Raw genomic sequence first — 20,873 nt, forward strand, 5'->3', positions numbered from 1 at the left:
TCTACCCACCATCGCTGGCAACCCCCATCCCGAGGTTTTTAAGTTTAACTTAATTAAACTTAAACGAATACAAATGCTTGTTCCTCTGGCTGCTTGCTGCATTCCAGGTGCCTTCCCACCGGGCAGGGCGTTCTGTGGGGCGGAGCTGCACACAGACGGCCCCTACGCACCTCCGTGTCGGACAGAAGTCAGAGTGGGAGTCCGGGGGTTTTAGGTGGGAGTCCAGGTTTCAGAGGGCGGCCCAGGGAAGACATCCGGGTTATGAGTTATGATGGTCCGTACAAGTTGGGTAGGCACGTGTATCTGAAAGGAATAATACCGCTGAGATTGAATACGACTTACAAGCTCTGATTTCTACCAGTAAGAGAGTATTTCACCTGTGCCAGGTCACCGTGATCCAGGCATTTCTGGTTTTGAACAGCCTTCACTTCCTGGTCACACAGGCCCCCTTTGCCTTTAGGAGATGGCCCTACGCCCTGAGCCCGGTCTCTCAGCTGCCTGCAGCCCTGGGTGCCGGTTGCCACCCCCTGCAGTGCCCAGGTTGCTGTCCCTACTACATGCACTAGTAGCTGCCAGGCTCCTCTTTCTCCTGGTGGGGGCGCTGTTCAACAGAGCATGCACACTGCCCATGCCGCTGGCCCTTTCCCGTCCACCCGGCCCTCAGTACTCCAGGGCCCGTGGCTGTCCACTGGGCACCCCTGTTCCTCTCTGCTCCGGGCCACACTGGGCTGGGGCCCTCTCTGCCAGGCCTGCCGCCATCTTTCCCGGGGAGCGCTGCCCTTTTGGAGCAAACGTGTTTTGAACACCTGTTGGCATTTTTCTAAGTGCTGTACAGTATTACCTCATTCAGTCCTCTCGGGAGCCCTGGTAGCTGGGCACTAGGGTGCTTCCCACTTTGGTGGCTCTGATGGGTGAGGAGTGACTTACCTGTCACAGCCTTGAACACTGCGCACGAGCTCGCCACGCAGATGTCGGTACACAGTGGGCGGGGGAGGTGGTGGGCTGTGGGGGTGGCTCCGGCACCTGGGCCCTAACCCCAGAGTCCTCCACTTGCTACATCAGTCTGGCAGACAGCGTGTTGTCACGGGGACCCATGGCTTCCGGCCACCTGGCAGGTGGAAATGCCACCCTGGCATTAGAGGGTCTCCCGGTCACCATCCGTCAGGGGCCAGAAAAATGGCTTGTTCTTCAGCGCAACTCTGGAGGCCTCCTAAGAGTGGACACGTTTGTCAAGGCCTACGGTGACCTCAGCTGAGACCAAGAACTGTGGTGTGGCTTCTTAGGCTCTGAATTTAAAATAATACGTCTCTGTCCAAATGTAGATTCCGAATCACTCTTTTATTTAGTAGGCTTAATGGGTCTGGAACAATCTGGACACGCGAACCAACCCCTAAATTACTGCTTCGGTGCAGAAGTAACTTTTGAGGTGAATATAGCACCTTCTGCTTCATGTAAATACAGGGTCCATCACCAATAATGCCCCCTTTTTATTACAAAATCTTTATTACAACATCATAAGCATGTAATTCTGTAACATAACAGTATCACACTCAAGCACACTACAGGACATTTCAGATGTAAATGTTCAAATTAAAACTATAAATTATCACACCCATATCATTACCCTACTGACCACACTCAGGTAGGCCTTCTTCCTGCCGGGCCCTGTATGTACGTGTTAACTATCCATCCCGTTTCAAAGGTGTGGAGTGACGCATACTTGCAACATGAAAGGATAACATGAGTGGGGGAACCAGTTAACGTGTTTGAAATGTGTTCTCTTTTTTTTAGATTTTATTTAGTTATTTTTAGAGAGGGAAGAGAGGGAGAAAGAGGGAGAGAGAGAAACATCAATGTGCGGTTGCTGGGGGTCATGGCCTGCAACCCAGGCATGTGCCCTGACTGGGAATCGAACCTGCGACACTTTGGTTCGCAGCTCGCACTCAATCCACTGACCTACACCAGCCAGGTTGAAATGCGTTCTTAAACATGTTTTCTATACATACCTTTCAGTGTTTATAGCACTTGAGAACTTACAGCATTCTCAGGCCACATAGGCGAGCTCCTGCGATTTGTCTCGGTGGAACCAGGACAAAAAGAGATGAGTGGCTGCCCGAGGTCACATGGGTGGGGCTGATCGCTGCAGTGGGCCTCAGTAAACAGCACAGTCAATCCTCTTGCACAAAAACTCCTAACAGCGCCCCCCACAGGCCTGCCTTTTCTCAGCTGAATAGCCCCTTCATTGTGCATCCCCTTCCTCTTTGTGTGTCTGCCTCCGCCTACTGCTTCTCGGAATGAAGCACTCACGTGCGGAAACCACAGCCCAGAGGTGGTCTGGCCAGTGCAGGCTGTGCAGGCATATTGTACGTACAAAAATGCACACCTCGGTGTGCATGTTGTGGATGAATTGTCACAAACCCAACACACGGTTATAACTCACATCCAGAACCCAGAAGCTCCTACAAATGTACATAAGTGTGCCTACATCAATATTTACCAAGTTTTATGTAGAGCAGTTTTTTCCAAAAATTGGTCCAAACAACTTTTTTTCAAAAATTCTTTTATCCTAACAATTGACATTATATTTCCGTTTGTGATTTGAAAAGCGTATTGTCTATAAACACCTGCATCTTACGTTCCTTTACTTACTAGTACAATCGTGGCTTTTGCAAACAATCTTCACCCATCCGTCCCCATGCTGTTTGCCCATTTGATTCCTCTCTGTGTCTCCTCCCGGCCTCCCTCCGCCCCCAGTCAGGGTGGCTGATGCCCTCACGTGGCTAACACGTATGTGGTAGCATTGCTGCAGCCCCCACTCCCCATAGGGCCTGTGCTGGTCACATGATATGGCCAGGAGGTACTGAGATTATTCCCACACATTTCTAAAAGGTTCTGAGCAATCACCATGCCCCAGATAAAAGAGGAAAGCCATCTTGTCCGATTCCCCCCGTCACACGGTTAAGAATGCAGCGGCTCTTACAGAGCGAGGTGTCTCTTCCCAATAGCGTCCTTCCTATTGTGTCCCGGCTCCAAAGGTCCTCCTGACTGGTGGGTGTGGGTGACAGCTGCATGCAGCCACTTTTCAGACAAGTAAGTCTGTGTTTTACTCGTATTTCTGTCGAATTTTGCTTTGTAGACTTTGAGACAATGTACATATAAAATTGGAGTTATCTTACTAGTAAATTGAACGTTTTTCAATATAAAGTATCCCTGTATCTCTTAATGGTTTTTGCCTTAGTGTCTGTCTATTCCATCGACATTACCTAGCTGTAACACCTTATTTTTATACTCTTGATTTTTTCCTGTTTATTCCAGTTTTTATTCTTTTTCTCCCCTCTCTATTCTTTTGAGATAGTGGTTTTTGTAATTATTTTTTTCCTCACCAGGATTTTGGAAACTGTATACTTTTTTCCTATTCTTTGAGCAGTTACCCGAGAAATTGTAACAACATAGAGTTCTTTACACTGGCAACTGGGTGGACATTGAATGCTAGAATTGCAAACTTTTATATGTAAAACTTGAAATTATATTTTAAAATGAAATAAAAAATTCAGCTTTATTTAAAGAAGTTTTAAGTTTGATATCTATATAATTTATATATTGTCTTTGATTCTATTAAATAATGTCACAATAAAAAAGTTTTCAGAAACAAATAAAGTTTAAAACATTTTTACATTTACTTTATATTTTGTGAAAATATATTTAAATTTTGTATATGTTGACTTTAACTATATCTTACTTTTTAATCCTTTGGGTCATTAGTAAACCACACACATTACGTGAAAACCCCGACTACAACAACATTAGTGATTTTGCTGAAATGAAGTCAAGAAGGATAATTTTATGGAATTAATGACTTGTGAGTCATGTGTTTCCTTATTACTCAGGCAGACTTCAAAGCCCATGAGAACACCCAGATGTGTGTGAGATGATTAAATCCAGTTGTCATTCCTTTTTGCCAGCTTTGCAAAACATAAAACCAACCTATGGCCTTACACGTATTTAGCCCCTTTTATTGTTGTGAAATGTGTTAAGGTAGGAGGAGGAACAGAACATATAGTGTTTGACGATGGATTTATAACTTCCCAGTGTTTGAACGTATGGTGTGTCGGCTTCTATCTGTGCTCCTGCTCTGGGGCCCTCGGAATGTCGGGGCCGGGCTGGCGGGGCTGGCGGGGCTGGCCTCTGTCGCCCCCTTCAGCTGCTCTCGCTGTCTGAGCACTGCGTGCCCACTGGTGGGTGCAGGACTACCACTCGCCCTAGGTCTGCCTCAGGCACCCGAAGACAGGCCACTGCTCTCACTTCCAGCCCCAGAATCTCCGGGAAAGAACGCTGATTGGGCCACTTTCGGTCAGGTGACCACTTAGGCCCACGAATCGTAGCCCTAGGGTAGAGTCACATGATACTCTATAACAACAACGAAAAGGGGATGGGCAGTCTGGGCTGATGATCCCTGACCTGTCCAATACATTTTGATAAAATGTGCTTGTTTTGTTCAGCAGACCTCTCTTAGTGGTTTTGGTTCACGCATTTACTAAAAGAACCTTTTTTTCTTCTTGAGCATAATTTCCAGAGGCAAACTAGGTTACAGGAAGGATGGCCACACACTGCAGTTTGCTCAGAACCGTCTCGATGGACACCCATTGTCCCATTGTAATTGCTAACAGGGCCCCTTTTCATTCCAGGGTGCTCTCTTAGATGACAGTTCACACAGTGTCCCTGACTACAAGGGGTCTTTTGTTCAGTGAGTGTGAAATTCATTCGCATGCCTGTTTGGCCAGCACGGTCCTGTCCTCTGAGACCCAGCTGGCCATCATTCGATTGCAGCAACTACTGGAGGCCGAGCAGCGTTCTACACGCTGGAGGTCCCGTGGGCTGAGAAATCCCGTCCTGGAGTTGCTCACAGTTGCCCACAGCTGCTCACAGGCCTGTGGGGAGACAGCATAGGAGTCAGGTCACTGTAATACAGCCTGAGAAATCTGGCAGGAACAGCAGACGGGGAACAGAAGAGGGCAGAGGAGCTCTGCCTGAGGCAGACCCAGTGGTGGATGAAAATCCACGTTGGCCTGGCTGGCATAGCTCTGGATTGAGCGCCAGCTGCAAACCAAAGTGTCGCAGGTTCGATTCCCAGTCAGGGCACATGCCTGGGTTGCAGGCCATGACCCCCAGCAACCGCACATTGATGTTTCTCTCTCTCTCTCTCTCTTTCTCCCTCCCTTCCCTCTCTAAATAAATAAATAAAATCTTTTTTAAAAATCCATGTTGGACCAGGTGACAGGAACCTCAGAGTTGTCGATGTTGGCATATTGGAACAAACCTCTTACTTTTATTAGCTACGTAACCCGATGCTCAGAAGGTCATTATTGCAGAGACGACTGCTGAGGAGGGCAAACCACACCCAGGGTGCCTTTCCAGTGCTGGCGTTGGCCACCTCACCCTTGGGTCCATCTCAGAGTAGGGGTGTCAGGGGCACACAGCCAGGAGAAGGAGGCAGGACGTGGTTGTGCCACACACGGGGTTGCCACAGTGTCCTCAAGTCCCTGGCGGAGGAACCCGCGAGACTCCACAGATGGGAATCCTCTGAGGAAGGCCCACGGAAGGCTGTTAGGTGTCTGACCAGGAGATCCGGGTCCCCAAACCAGCCCTGTGTCCTCTCACTGAGCAGGTCACTTAACCTCTCTGGCCTCAACTTACCTGGAAAACGGAAGCGTGAGCCTACGCAATCCCGTGTTCCTCCAGCTTTAACATTTTTATTTCTTGGGTAGTAAGCCAACTACAAATTCTTAAATCATCCCTAATTAGCCAGTTTGACTTCTCAAATTCAGGGAATTCAGGGAAACAAATGAGAGCCAACTTAAAATAGTTTCTCTTTTCTATGTGCATCTGATCTAAGCTCCGAGACTTCTGCACTGACAAAACACCTTCTCAAATGGCCTCTGTGTTTTAAAGCCCACGTGGCAGATGCGGGGGAACCAACCCCAGAAAACCGGCCGCTAGAATAACACAGTAAGGTCTGACTGCCCCCAGACCAGACCAGACTGTGTTGGTCATAAGGGCCCGAAATAATTTCACAGCCGAAACTTTGCTCTTTCCCCCTCCTCCCTCAGAGAAGACAAGTGAAACTCAGAAGCACTCTGAGGAAAGCCTCTTTAATCCCCGACTCTGTCTTTGGTGTCAGGCGTGAGAGGCGTCGTGTGCGGCTCTGACTCACCACCCGCCCGCTCGTCCCTGCAGAGGAGCGAGAAGGGGGCCAGCTGGCCCTGAGGAGCTGCCTCCTCGCGCTGGCGCTGGCGGAGCCCTTATCTGCCCGGTCTAGGGTTTCTTCCTGCTCGGTCCCTCTCCCCCGCTCCCTATCTCCTTGTCTATCTCTTGCTTCGGGCTCTCTCTCCCCACCCCCAACTGTAACATCTTGTCCTGTGCTGCTTGGCCATTTGTGTTTCTTTTCTGAACCGCCTTCGTGATCTCCAGCCATCGCTTTGGATTTACTCAATAGTTGAAACACAGTGAGCATAAAAATGATGCACGAACCCTGAGGTGACCCCACCCGGCTTCAGAAAACATCGCCCATGCAGTGGGTGCCCTCCACGTACTCGCATCAGTATCCCTAGTCATCCCCGGGAGGTAAACTTGACCCAGAGTCTTGAGGTCACGTGGCCCATGCATCTCTTTATATTTTTACTACACATACATGTTTCTCTACTAGTTCTTTTTGCTGATGGCTGTATCTGCAGAAACTTACACCATTAGAACACAGGACCTGTAGAGCCATGCTTTCAATGAGATAGCTTCAACCTTAGAGCTCACCACCTGGTCCATTTTCTCGATCATGAATGTAGACAATTTTTAGCTAGGGGAAAACGTTGGTGACTGTGGCAAAAAGGTGGCTATCGGACTATCACATAGTAGACAAGGGACATGTCTACCTAACAGAGATGACTGAGAGCTGGGGCTATGAGCCTCTGCTCCGTCCTCCTTCCTCAGTGTTGCCAGTGGCCTTGCAACGAACGCAAGGACCACGGTGGGCTGCAGAACTCTGCTTCCAGAAGCCTGTCTGTCTGTAGCTCACCCACTCGCCCCCTCCATGCACCAGCAAATGTGAACAGAGCACCCGCTGTAGGTGCCCAGCACTGAGCTGAGTGCTGGGGACCAAGACTGGGGTGGACTTGGGCTCTGCCCACCCGCAGCTGGGTACAGGAGACATACGAGGAAACCGTGACGACGGTTTGGCATGGTGGGGCGTTTCCCTGGGCCGGTGCTGCACCGAGCACTCACGAGTCGTCTCATTTAGTGCTCACCAGAGACAGAGGCGCAGGGTGGGAAACACAATAGCACCTCTGGGCGGATGGAGGCGCAGAAAAGAAGAAACTGAGCTAAGATCGCACAGCCAGCAGCGCTGGAGCCGGGATTGGAGCCTTGGCTTCCGGTCCAGAGGCTGTGTCTTCGCCACCTCCGACAGCTGTCCCTGGAGGAACTCGGCCGGAAATCCGCAGTGACCGCCAGGGAGAGAGGGCCCGCGACGGGGTGCCAGGTGCCAGGCAGGGGAACCTGACCGCTTCTCCGAAACAGGTGTGGTGGCAGGGCTCCACGGGATGCCCCGCAGAGCACGGGGGACCTCTTCTCTCCTGTGCAGACAGACGGACAGATGTGTCAGGCTCTGCCCTGACAGAAACGTCTAGTCTCAATTTCCTGTCATTAATTTGGCGTGGGAGCATCATACATAAGCTACTCTTAAAGCCCCGGGGAAAAGGCTTCCACCTACTTGCTAACCCTGGGCAGCAGAGAGATCCCACGTTTGGGAAATGGGGCGGTTCTGGCGCGGTGTCACTTTGCACACTCCCGAGGGGCCGACAGCTGCAGAGGGACTTCTTTGAAAAGGACCGCGATGAGCCCTGGCCGGGTGGCTCAGGTGGTCGGAGCATCCTCTGTGCACCAAAGGGTTTCAGGTTCCATCCCTGGTTGGGGCACGTATGGGAGGCAGCTGATCAATGTTTCTCTCTCTCTCTCCCCTCCACCCTCTCTCTTTCTCTCTCTCCCCCGCTCCCTTCCTCTCTCTAAAATCAATTAAAAAAACATATCCTGCCCTGGCTGGCGTAGTTCAGTGGATTGAGTGTGGTCTGCAAACCAAGCATCGCAGGTTCGATTCCCAGTCAGGGCACATGCCTGGGTTGCAGGCCATGGCCCCCAGCAACTGCACATTGATGTTTTTCTCTCTCTCTCTCTCTCTCTCTCTCTCTCTCTCTCTCTCTCTCTCTCTTTCTCTCTCTCTCTCTCTCCTCCTTCTCTAAAAATAAATAAATAAAATCTTAAAAAAAAAGTATCCTCCGGTGAGGATTAAACAAAGAAAAAGGAATGTGGAGAAGCCGCCTGCATTGTGTGGTCCAGCCAGGCCCTCATCGAACACAGGGGCTCTTCCCCTGGTCTGGCTGCACTTTGCCTCGGGTAACGTCAGAGTGCCCGGCGAGTGAACAGACAGCTGGGGAGAAATCATGAGAAGCCAGGCACCACGTGGATAAAAGAGCACGTCCTGGAAGGTTCGAGCGTGAGGGCTGGTGCCCAGTGGGGTGGTAACCCCTGTGGGCCCTGCTCTGGGGGCGGCTGCCGCTGGCTCAGAAGCTCCGAGGAACCCTGCCTCGGCCTTTCCGTTTCTCTGGCGCGACCCCGGGCCAGGAAACGAGGGCTTAACACTCAGTGCTCGAGCGAGCTTAGGTGACAGCCACGGACCCCTGGGTCGTCCGCCTCTGCAAATGGACTTGAATCACTGCAATTTACAGGAACAGCTCTGTTTTAAATTAGTCGGGAAAATTACCCTTGCCTCTGCCTGCTAACAGGAAAATTCCACTTGTACTCTGAGTCCCGGGCTACACGCATCAATCCTGAGGACAGCGTGCACCCGGTACATGCAGGCTGAGGCTCTATTAATACCCTGCAAATGAGTGTGCTTGCCTCGTTCCCTTTGGTAGCCCTTAATATTAAATGGGGACCTGCTTCCTAGCAAGAGCTCTGCCCCCTAAAGAGCCTCGGTACCAAAATTCAAGAAACTTACAAGGTGGATGTGATTTTTCTGGAGGAAAGCTTGATAAATATGTAGCAAATTCCTCAAACCTGTCCCTCCTTTGTCATTAGGTAGAGCCCTCTGGGTGGCGAGAAGCAGAAGCCCAGACAAGCTGACTGAGGCAAAGGGGGGGTTTCCTACAAAGCCACAGGCCGGTCCTACTTCATGCAGCTGGACTCGGGACAGGACCACGAGCCAGGGGGCAGCCGTGGAGAAGCCAGTACATCTGTGTTCTCTCCCTCCCAGTCATCTTTTGAGAGAAGAGGAGTCTCTCTTTCAATCCCTGCTGCTCAGAGGTTGGCTGACCCCTGCCTGTCTCAGCCCCAGTTTCAGATTCCTGAGTAGAGGGGGCTCTGCGTAGCCCGTTGCCAGAGCGATGATGCCCCGGCACCAAACCAGGACCAGCCACTCGGGGAGAGGCGGGAACGGTTCCAAGGGAAGGGAGTTTTCCTGAGGACCTTATTTATGCCATTTGCACGAGTCCCAGCATGGAGACTTGGTTGACTAAATTATGAACTCCCTGACTTGGGAATATGGTATCACTGTTAAAATCATGGTTCAGAGTATTTAACAAAATTAGAAAAATGTTTGCAATAGAGTGAAGTGAAAGGACTCTTTTGTGGTTCCATATAAGTTTTAGGGTTGTTCTCATTCCGAGAAGAATGCCTTTGGTATTTCAGTATGGCGTTGAACCTGTAGATTGCTTTAGGCAGTAAGGACACTTTGACACATCGATCTCTCCAGTCTGTGAACTAGCTCCACCCTCCCATCCACAAGCCACGACGCACAGAAGGCCTGGCATTCTCTCTCTCTGACTCTGGTTTAGGGTCGTGTCGACGTTGTGCAATAGTGGAGTCCATCCACCTATTGGTTATTGATGCAGGAACGTGACGAATATTTCTGACATGTAGCTTTCTTGACCCCTCTGGTCTCTTATGATGTTTCCAAATCAGCTTGATCCGAGTTCTCTGTATTTCTGGGGATTTAGCCTGATAATGCTTCTAGGGGCCAGAGGGAGGTCACCTGGGCTTTGTGGGGCGGTGACAGCCTGCAGGTGATCGACCAGCAGGGAGAGAGGACAGGGTGGGGGGAGGCCCCTGGGGGAGCTTGTCTGCAGGGGCACGTAGCCACGGTGTGGCCCTATGGCCTCCGTGAAGTCACTCGGCTGTTGTTGGGGCCCCTTAACTGTTGTCCTTACACCACAGTCACTACCTGTGTGTGCTGGTGTCTCCACCGTGCTGGTGGCCTGGGCACTACAGCCACTGCAGTTTAGAGGAGAGGAGACCCGGTGAAGGTCAGCGGATGGATCTAAACCAAACTTACCGGGATGGGTCAAGTTTGGACAGGGGGACCCACGGAAGACAGGCTTTCTAAGCCCATGGACAGATGGGCACAGAGGACGAGCACACCTACCGGAACCTTTGGTGATGTGCTGGGAGGGCGGAGGCCGGTGAAGGCCAGAGGCAGCTCGGTTCAGGCCTAGAGTGGTAACACAGAGGGGCACGCCCCCCTGGAGGGCTGGGGAAGGAGGAGGAGGCCCGCAGAGGTGTGTGGGGCCATTGGCGGGGAGTGGCTTGAGGTAGACAGGGGTCAAGTTCACGGACCCTAGCACACATATTTCACATTTCCATCGTTCAGTAACATCTCTCTGGGTTGGAGCAGGGGAATGACTCACGGTGCTTGGCAATTCTTATGTATCTGTTACACAAACATTATTTTCACAGAAATTAAAAAACATAAAATACAGTCCATGCAACTTAACAGACAACAGTTTTCAATTTTTTCATAATTTTTTTCCATTCTTTATAGCCTCTTGGCATATTTTGATGGTTTTCAGGTAAAAACAATTCAAGGACATAGACTGAATCCGAGCAGGGGCAAGCAAGAGAGTGAAAAGATTAAGATCCCCAAAAGTCGGTCTTTATAACTAACTGGGGTTTTACCCAAGTCCCCGAGCTGGGCTGGTGACAGGTGACAGGACAGGCGTGCGTCTCCTGCCAAGCACAGGGCTCCGGTGATGCCACTGAACTCCCCTGGGAGCCGGGATGACCATCTATCTCAGCGGGGGGGCGTTCACTTGTCCTCACCGCCTGACGCGGCTGCCAGGAGCCCGTTGAACACATGTCGGGGCAGAGGAAGGAAACTTACATTCCACATCTGGGAGTGTTTAGAAGTCCAGAACAGATTGTTTAGAGGAGGAAAGGGAGGAATTCCCTTCACGCACTTTTCAATCGATAAATCATTGCCATGTACTTTTAGACCGTCCCCTCCCAGACACTTCTCTCTCCCTTTCTCTCTCTCTCTCCCTTCTCTCTCCCTCTCTCCCCCTCTCTCTCTCTCTCTCTCTCTCTCTGACTTTATATGAATTTGAAGCCATTTCTACGTTGTCTTAGTCCATTTGGGCTGCTATAGCAATAGTACCACAGGCTGGGTGACTTAAAACAACAAACATTCATGTCTCACAGTTCTGGAAAGCGGGAAGTTCAAGACCAAGGCACGGGCGGACCTGGAGTGTGGGGAGGGTCCCCTTCCTGGTGTGCAGGTAGGCAGGCCCTTACGTGGTGAAGAGCAAAGCGAGAGGCGAGCTGCCTCTTGTCTGCTCACACGGGCGCCATCCCCAAGGCCCCCCTTCCAGAGTACCTTCACGCTGGGAGTTGGGCTTCAACTATCGATTTGGGGGGCACACGGCACACAGTCCCTGATACATGTATGCTGTCAAACATACTGGCCTTGCTCTTCCCTGGACACCAGAGTCTACCTGAGATCAAACTCTAAGGGGACAAACTGTCTCATTTGTGCCCCCTTCCCTGCTTTCAGGTGCCCGTGACCTTGAAGCCTTCGTGGAGGGGGCGCCTTTGAGCTTGGTATTTCCCTATTTGGGGATCTCGGGGTGGGGATTTCAGGTGAAGGGGAAAGAGAATGAGCCACAGTTGTTTATGTTTTTCACAGAGGACGCCAAGCCTCAGACGCCTCCCTAAATGTAAACCTCGGGCAGCCAGCAGGTGTTTGTCGTCGTTTTCAAGGGGCCTTTTAGCATTTCTTGTAGAGCAGCTAAGCCGGTCATCTGTGCTGCTTACGCTCACACCTGCCCGCACTTGGTGACAGACCGTCCTTGTCTCCAAGTTCTCCCTACAGTTGGAAACATAACCCAACCCCTCACAATGTTCAGAGCACGTGTCCTGCCAGCGGTAAATCTGTGAAGTCATCCTGTCTTTCCACCCTTTCTCCTTGCCTCGGTCGTGCCTCCGATCCCGTCGGGTGCCGGCCGGTCTGCAGAAGCCAGGTTTGCTCTGGTCCGCTGCCCGTCCCCTCTGGGCGTGGGAGTGAGGGGCAGAGACCGGGCAGGGCGGCATCTGGAATAACCAGTCACAGCTGTGGGGATGAGTCATCGTCCTCGGGGAGTCTGCCTGCATCCGAGCGGAGAGGCCTGTCAGGAAGGCTGTCCCCCGGCCCACTGCCCTGCCATGTCACCACGAGACGGCCTTCCCCGTGCTGCCGTCTACTTGCCACAGTGCCTGGAATGTCGCCATGAGCTTCAGCGATCGGCTGGCAAAGTGTTAGAGAGGTGGCCGCTGGGGTCCGAGAGGCAGGGCTGGGGCGTCTGCCCTGCGGTTCTCCGTTACCTCGAGGGGTGTCTCCGTGGGGGACCGGGCTCGCAAACTCTGTTTGGGGAGACAGATTCATTCCGCAGACACGTGACCTTCCTTCCGCTGTATTGCGGGCACTTTGGGATGGGCAGCAGAAAGAGGAGGAGCCCTGTGCTGACCTTCAACTAAGAAGCCATTCACAGACTCGGGGACTTGTCCTGCAGAGCCAGCTGAAAGTCACAAAGTCACAAAGTCGGAGGGAGGGGCTTTCCCAGGTGTCACCTCCCTCTCATTTGACCTGTCACCTTAGAAGGCTGGCGCAGTCATCCCCATCTTAGAGATGGAGAAATCGGGGCTCAGACAGGTACTTAGCAGGAGCTTTGTGTGAGCCCCTTGGCCCCCCTGGGGGTGAGTAGGTGCCTGGTGACACTGCCCCACTTCAGGTGCACCCTGCTCCATCGCCTCTGGGCTTTTGTCAGAAGCTGTTGAATCTGTCACCCCCAGGTCTGCAGAGGAGCCCCAGGGCAAACTTCCGCCCTGGGGGATGGCCTTGCTGTTTGCCTCTCTCTCTCTCTCTCAGTAGGTTTTTTAAAAAATGGGGCGGAGCGACAGAGAGGAATTCTAAGGCAGCAGCTGTTAGCTGAGGTGTCGATGGTAATGGAGGTGTCGGGCACCATCTTGGGTTTTCAGGGATTATACTGAAAAAACTAGAGCTGTGTTTCACCAGTGAGTGACCTGAGGCTTTAATAAACACAGCCATAGACCCAGTTTATTAATAATAATCCAGTAATTAACCTTATGCACATAAATTAATGTTAGAGAGTTAACAAAAGACAAACGACCTTGGTTGTTTGAATCTCAAATCCATCTCAGACGATGAAGGGTGGTAGAGGATAATCTCAGGTGAGTTTTTCTCCTTTTCATGCCCCAGTTTACTTATCCGTAAAAATGGGATAATAATGCCGACTGTGTAACATTCATTCACTCATCATTCATCCAATAGCTATTGAGCCCTTACTGGGAACCAGGCGTGATTGCTCCCAACAGTGAACAAGACGGATAAGATTCTCCCTGTCGTGGAGTTTACATTCTGCTGGGGACTCGAGACCACTTCTGAGAAGAACTGAAACGGCACTCGCAGAGGGAGAACCCCACAGCTGAGGACACCGGAGACTGTGTCACCCTCACCCCAAGCACCTGCTGTGGTGTCCCCGTGATCCCTCAGAAAAGCATTTCAGGAACCTACACTTCCTTCCAGAAGCGCTGACCTGGCGTGGAACACCCATCGCCCATCACCGGCAGATCTCGTGAACATAACCCCGAGTTCTCTCTGTCTCTCGCCTTTCCTCCTCTCCCCGTAGTGCTTACTGGGAAGCAGCAGGTGCCTCGATGAAATGTTGATGAGGACAGGAGTGCGTTTTGGACCACTGCAAGGCTTAGACACGTTTCCGGGGGTCAGGGACCACGTGCTAGTCTCTTCGCGTTGTGAGCAGCGTCCACTGACTCCATCACACCCCCGAAGGACAAGTAGACTGACTCCATCCAAATCCTTGCTTGAGAAGAAACTGAACCTACGACTAAAAGGCCAAAGAGGGAGGTAACGAGCATTTATTTGAGACCCCAAAGAATAGCTATTTGGGCAGCAGGGATTCAGGCAGAACCCCCAAATGGTGCTCCAATCAGGAGGCCAAGGTCAGGGGAACTTATGAGAAACGGAAGGGAAACACTTATGTTAATAGAAGGGCATTTCTATTGGTGCAGATAAGCTAATGTGATGGCAACCATTCTACAGAACGTTCTTCATTTTCAGTCTGGTCATCGTGATATTTTCTTCCTTGTTACCTTTGCGAACGGTTGTTAGGGATAAATGCTGCTCCAGGTCCAGTCCAAAGCCATTCTGTCCTGTTTTAACCTCCGAGGGTTTGAGGACTAGAGTGTGCGGGGCCGTGGCTCTGGGGTGGCAGCTCCGGCTGCATTTTAAAGGGGCCCTGTTCACATCAGTGTTTCCAGCTCTTACACTGGGACCATCCCATTACTTTACCTGGTTACACATTTGGAATTTGTCTATTTTTATTTCTTCCCTGGAGTGCATCAGTATGTATTTTCATTTCCCCCCAATTCCAGTCAAGTTATCTGTCAGGGCCCTGGGTTTCTCATAATCTGGAAGTAATTTTCTTTCAGTTACCCCTTATCTTCCAGATCATGGACTTGAACATACTTTGGCTGATGTCCTTGAATTATATCATATCACATTTACTATTATGACTTCTCTGGTAATAAATTATCTTTGATCTGAAAAAAAAACAATCGGGTCGTGCTTTTTGGAAAAGCAACATTTGTTGTTTGCAACTGTTTTGAAAAAAACACATGGGACCAAGTTTCCAATAGCGCACAATCTTTCATGTGTGAATATCAAAGCAAGTTCAAAGATGCTAATTACATTTCAAGAATGCACGTTCAAATACCAGTCACTACTGAGCAAGCACAGGGGGCGGAAATCCTCAGGACTCGGGATAGTGCACTGGACCTACGCAGCGACTTCCGTTGAGAACCACAGTGCCCAGAAGCCCTTCTCACCCTGCGGCTTCGCACACAGTCCTTCACATACCGTACGATCCAGGCTTTTTTTATCTGGTGGCTTTTCCCACTCCTTCCCTCCAACATGCTGATAACGGTGTTGATAGCAATGTCTCTTATTATAGAGCTCCTCACATGCATGACATTCCACAAATGCTTTCTTAGACTCTCTGGGCCAGAAGATGATAAGACCATTCCACATTTAAAACAGAACTTCTCGAGGTATGTCTCAGATGTGTTCAGAATTATCCAAGTGTTATTCCGAAGGGGAAGTAGCAACTGACATGAGGTGTTTTTTTTGTTTTAAGAGAGGATGCTTACATCTCCTCTGAGACCTGTCACAGTCTTGTTCAAATCAGCCAGATGGTAAAGCGGGTGGGGGGGGGGGTGTAATTTTAGTGATCTGGGGCACACTTCCCAAGGACCGGCCTGGCCCCACTGTTGGCATGGCGCTCTTCTCTGCCTGTGAAAATTTGCCGCCTCTCTTCGCTTGCTTTGCAAACGTCCAGCTGCTGAGAGTTCTGACGTCTGAGATTCCAAAACAAACCTTGCCACTTTATTTGTGTCCCCAGAGAAAGGAAAGGCCAAGCGGCGTCTTGGGGACGACCTCTTCACCAGAGGGGGCAAAACGCACTGCAGGTGTTCCGGCCGTGCGCCTCGGCACCGCCTTCTCCACCGACGGAATTTTGGGTTGCCGAGTGGTTCATTTGTCTCCTGTCCCTTTAGGACGGGGACTAATTTTCTTTTCATCCCCCTGTGACGAGTCCAGGCTCCCCAGGTCGTCCCCTCGGACCCCCCCTCACCCCACCCCCCGGCCTAGCCCTCCTCCGTCACCTCTCGGACGCTGGCCCGGTGTGTCCGGGCGGCTCAGGGAAAGGACGCGGACGGCTCCTCCGGGAAAGGGGCAGGGGGAGAACTGGCGGCGGGCGGCTAGCCCGGAGAGGCCCGGCGTTGCGGGCACGTCAGCCGGGGAAAGAGTTTCCTTTGTCAAACCAGTGACCACGTGGCGCCATGGCGGTCACCGCCAGCAATCCGGTCAGACCGCCGGGCGCGGACTTGGGGACGCGCCAGCCACCTCCCGAGCTGGCCGAGGGCAGCCTAGAGAGGTTGGGGCACCGAGGGATGAACCCACGAGGGCGGATCCCGACGACGGGCTTGAGCCGCGGGGGCGTAGACCGCGAGAGAGCCGGTGGGCGGGGCTCCCGGGGTGCGGGGGGGCGGTGGGCGGGGCAGCGGGAGGCGCGGGGAGCGGGGGGCTCCCGGCGGTGGGCGGGCACGGGAGGCGGGGTTCCCGGGAGCGGAGGCGTGGGAGGCTCTGGGGTCGGGGTCGCGGAGGGCGGGATTCCGGGGATGGGGCGCACAGAGGACGGGGGCCTGGTGGGTGGGTGGCACGGAGGACCGACTCTCCGGGGTGGAGGACGCGGGAGGCGGGGCTCCCGGGACGCCTGTCGGGGTGGGGTCGGGGCGGAGCGAGGGCGGGAGGGCCGCGGGGCGGCGCTCGGGGCCGCGGGGGCGGGGGGCGCGGGGAGGGGCGGGCAGGGAGCGGCGGGCCAGCCGGGGATGGCGTCCATGGCGGCGGCGATCGCAGCCTCGCGCTCGGTCGTCATGAGCGGGAACCGGCCTCTGGACGACCGGGAGCGTAAGCGCTTCACGTACTTCTCGTCGCTGAGCCCCATGGCCAGGAAGATCATGCAGGACAAGGAGAAGATCCGCGAGAAGTACGGGCCCGAGTGGGCGCGGCTGCCGCCCGCGCAGCAGGACGAGATCATCGACCGGTGCCTGGTGGGGCCGAGCGCCCCGGCACCCCGCGGCCCCGGGGACCCCGAGGAGCTCGCGCGCTTTCCCGGCCTGCGCGGGCCCACGGGCCAGAAAGTGGTGCGCTTCGGGGACGAGGTAGGCGTGGGCTGAGTCGGGCCGGGCCGGGTCCCTCGCCCCTTCCCCTGCCCCGAGGCGCCCAGGTCCAGCGGGCACCTGCGGGCTCGGCGCCTCCCCTCCGGTCGCGGTAGGGTAGTGGGGGCTGGAGAGGAGAGGACGCAAGAATAGGAGGGGGTGTCCCGGAGCCGGAGGTCGGGGTGGGGGCTTTCCGGGAGTTCGGGAGAATTCCGAGAGGAGGAGGTCCTTCTCCGCGGGGCCGCACCGGATCCGGAGACCCCCCGGGGCTGAAGGCAGCTGCGCTTAAGCGAGGCCGGCCAAAGTGGAAAGAGGAGGAATTGTGAGCCGGACGAGTGGGTTCTAATCCACTCTGCCACTTAGTGTGTGGCCGTGGGTGAGTTAACCCCTTAGAGGCTCGGTTCCCCGCGGTGTAGCCCGGGGCTAATAATACCCACCCCCTGCCTGCGCTCAGGAAATTATGTATACATATCAATATTTGTGAGCCGTCTGGGGACAGCGAAATTGCCAAGCCAGATAACCAGAAGGAAGAGGTGGCTTCCACGATAAGGAGGCGAAAGCCAGAGCCCTAAGATGTTTCCTGAGTGAGCATGATGTGTAAGCTTTGTTTTGAGGTGAGCGTGGCGGCCCCTTTTCCCACGGAAAAACTGAGGGGTGAGTTTCAGTGAGCTCCAGCAAGACTTGGTCCTATAACTGGCTCTTTCTCTTGGAAATATGTTTAACTAAAACCTGCTTGGTGCCATTAGATTTTGCTCTGTTCCTATTTGGCCTCTCAAACTCAACTTTTGCCCTGAGGGGCAAAGTCAGAAGGAGCAAGAAGTATAGGAGAGAAATCCTCGCTCTTAATTGAAACTCGGAGGCTGCCGGGAGGAGGGGCTGGGCTTGGAGTGTTTTTTCCAAGGAAGTTTGGACTGTGGAAGGAATTCCAGGGAAGAGTGAGGTTGGAATCTGATTTTCAGGCCTGGGTGTGCTGAGACATTTATTAATACAAACTGTTTCTGGTCGAAAACCCACATTAATGGGGGGGAGGCATGAAGGACAGGAATATGCAGCCAGTATTGATTTATTCTGACAGAATCAAAAGGAAAGTCTCCATTAGGCTTTAAACTCGGAAGGCTGTGCCAGGAAAAGGAAGGTGTGGTGAGCCGGGGAGATGGCAGTAGAGGTTTAGAATGTGTTCCTAGAGATGAGGTATTTCCAGTGTGAAAATACACGTCTCTCTAAAGACATCTGCAGGGAGCCCTGGCCGGGGCGTGACTCGGTTGGGGGTTGTCCCACAAAGCGAAAGGCCCCTGGTTCAGCGCCTGGTTGTGGCTTTGGCCCCCGCTTGGGGCATGAATGAGAGGCAACTGATTGATGTTTCTCTTTCTCCCTCTCTGGCATCGATGTTTCCCAACCCTCCCTTTCTCCCTCCCTTCCCCCTCTCTAAACATACATGAGTACAATCTTTAGAAAAGAAAGATGTTTGCAGGGCCTGTGCTCCGATCGGGGTGATGGGAATGCAGGCAGCCCCTCTCTGGAAAAGTCATGAAGAGACAAACCTGAGAGGAGATAGAGCTGGAAGCGCTGCACTTACAGATGTTGGTGAGCGAGCGCCCTTTTCCTCGGTTTGGTGTCTGGCTAAGATGGCCCACAGGCCTGCTCGCCACCAGAAAGCCCAGGCCATATATGGGCCCACTGCCACTGATAATGGTGATCGTTTAGTGCTCTTTGTTTTTTTAATTGATTTTAGAGACAGAGAGGAAGGGGGAGAGAGTAAAAGAGGGAAACATTGATTTGTTGGTCCACTTATTTATGCATGCATTGGTTGCTTGTATGTGCCCTGACTGTGGATCGAACCCATTACCTTGGTGTATCAGGATGATGCTCTAGTCAGCTGAGCTACCCGGCCAGGACTCATGGAGTGCTCTTAATTGCCTTCACTAGGTGCCAGGTGCCAGACTGAGCTGTTTGTGAATTTGTATATCCAATGTGATTTACATGCAAACTGCCCTGTTTCCCTGTGATACCTGCATGCCCTTCCAGACCAGACGAGCCCTGTTTTCCAGAGTTGAATTCAGCTTTGCAAAACGAGCTGAGAGCACACTTCTGAATGCCTCTGCCCGCCCTCAGCACAGATGCAGAGAGACAGAGGTGCTGGATCTGAGGAGAGGTGCATGGGACACTGTCTGGGGTGTGTTGTCTGCGCTGGCTGTGTGGTTTAATGGCGCCAGGGAGTTTAAAATGCATCCCCTGGCCCTGGCTGGTGTGGCTTAGTGGGTTGAAGGCAGGCCTGCGAAGCAAAGGGTTGCTGGTTCAATTCCCAGTCAGAGCACATGCCTGGGTTGCAGGCCAGGTCCCCAGTAGGGGGTGCATGTGAGGCAGCCACACATTGATGTTTCTCTCCCTCTGTTTCTCCCTCCCTTCTGCTCTAAAAATGAATAAATAAAATCTTTTAAAAAATAAATAAAATGCATCCCCTGGACCTGGCAAAAAGTTGGTACCAAAGGGGGGGTTGGTGGTCTCATGCCCAAGTGGAGGACCATTCACGGAGGAGAACTGGTCCCCAGGAACAAAAGGTGATGGATAATGACAAGGTGGGGGTGATCCCTGGGTAGAATGCTGGACAGAGTGACCCTCATAGGTGGCCCCAAGCTCATCCAAAAGGGCCCTGTGTCAGATGGACTAGGGCACGCTGTCTCTTCCCACTTGATCTGTCATCTGATGTGGTCCCCGGGGCCTCCATAGCCAGCCATAGAGTAGAAAGTGCTCCCCAGGGCCCTCCGGCCCCACCTCCGATGGATGGGTGCTCCAGGTGAGCCCGCCCGGCTCTTGCTCTAGCCGCTTCTGGCCTTCGAGGACAATATCAGGTTGTCAGTATCTGATGGAAGGCCACTTGGCATGCTGGGCCCCCGGGGCCTGTCCCGAGGCTGTGATAGAGAGAGCCTGGGAGTGGTGGTCCCCGGCTACCACCATCCAGATGCTGGTGGTAAATCTCTAGTCCCTCTGAGCTTCAGTTTCCTCACCTCTGCGATGGGGACAACAGTAAATAGTAGGGATAACGTACATGAAAGGGCTGTGGGCTTAAGAAATGGTGGTTGCTGCTGAGTGGTGAGCATATTTAATAGTATTAGCTAATCTCTCCATGTCCGCTTGCGGCCAGCGCTGACTGGCGTGAAATAAATCCATCCCTGCCGTTGGTCGGCCTCGAGCTGGCCATTCGAAGGGAGCTCTGCCTGGTGGGCTTGGGTGACCTGCCCGGCAGCACGCCACTGAAGCCTCGGCGTGCTCTGTGCAGTGCGGTGTGGCCTGCCGCCGGGCCCCCAGCCACACCGGCCGCAGCGTGTGCCCCCTTTCAGCTGCCCTGAGGACACGGACATTGCCTGTGTCTTCGACTGTCCCCCCACCCATCACCAGTAACATGGCGTGTCACATGGCAGCATTTTAAGCGAGACTGCAAATACAGCTTCTGATGGGCCCGTCACCTCATCATTCGTATGCCTGGCAGGACCAATAGAATAAGTCGATTGTAAATGTGGGTGGTCATAGCCCTTGGTGGCCGTGAGTGTGGTCTGGGCGCAGTTCACACGCTGGAGTTGCCTCTTCGTCGGCCAGGTACGTCTGCGGGCTGGGGTTCGTCTCGCTGCTGTAGAGGGAGGAGACCAGGGCCCAGACTGCCCTTGCTGGACCACTAGCCCGGGGCAGAGGGAGGCTGGCTGCCTTGGAGCACTGAGGCCGTGAGGGGGCCTGTCGAGTTTTCAGTTCTTACGTCCTTAGGAATCCACTCA

At 52.9% G+C, this 20,873-nt stretch overlaps 1 protein-coding gene across 1 annotated transcript in view; it reads left to right on the top strand.

Moving 5' to 3' along the window:
• Window positions 1-16,742: 16,742 nt before the first annotated feature.
• The window catches only part of CUNH1orf198 (chromosome unknown C1orf198 homolog), a 29,571-nt gene continuing 25,440 nt past the window's right edge, over window positions 16,743-20,873 (top strand). The window contains exon 1 of the mRNA XM_045817365.1: window positions 16,743-17,109. Within this exon, the coding sequence (XP_045673321.1) occupies window positions 16,777-17,109 (333 nt within the window). The 5' untranslated portion in view covers window positions 16,743-16,776. The remainder of the gene's footprint in view (window positions 17,110-20,873) is intronic.

The sequence above is a fragment of the Phyllostomus hastatus genome, unplaced genomic scaffold, assembly GCF_019186645.2.
Source record: "Phyllostomus hastatus isolate PE091 unplaced genomic scaffold, TTU_PhHast_1.1 phas_contig_148, whole genome shotgun sequence".
In the NCBI taxonomy this organism is placed as follows: domain Eukaryota; kingdom Metazoa; phylum Chordata; class Mammalia; order Chiroptera; family Phyllostomidae; genus Phyllostomus; species Phyllostomus hastatus.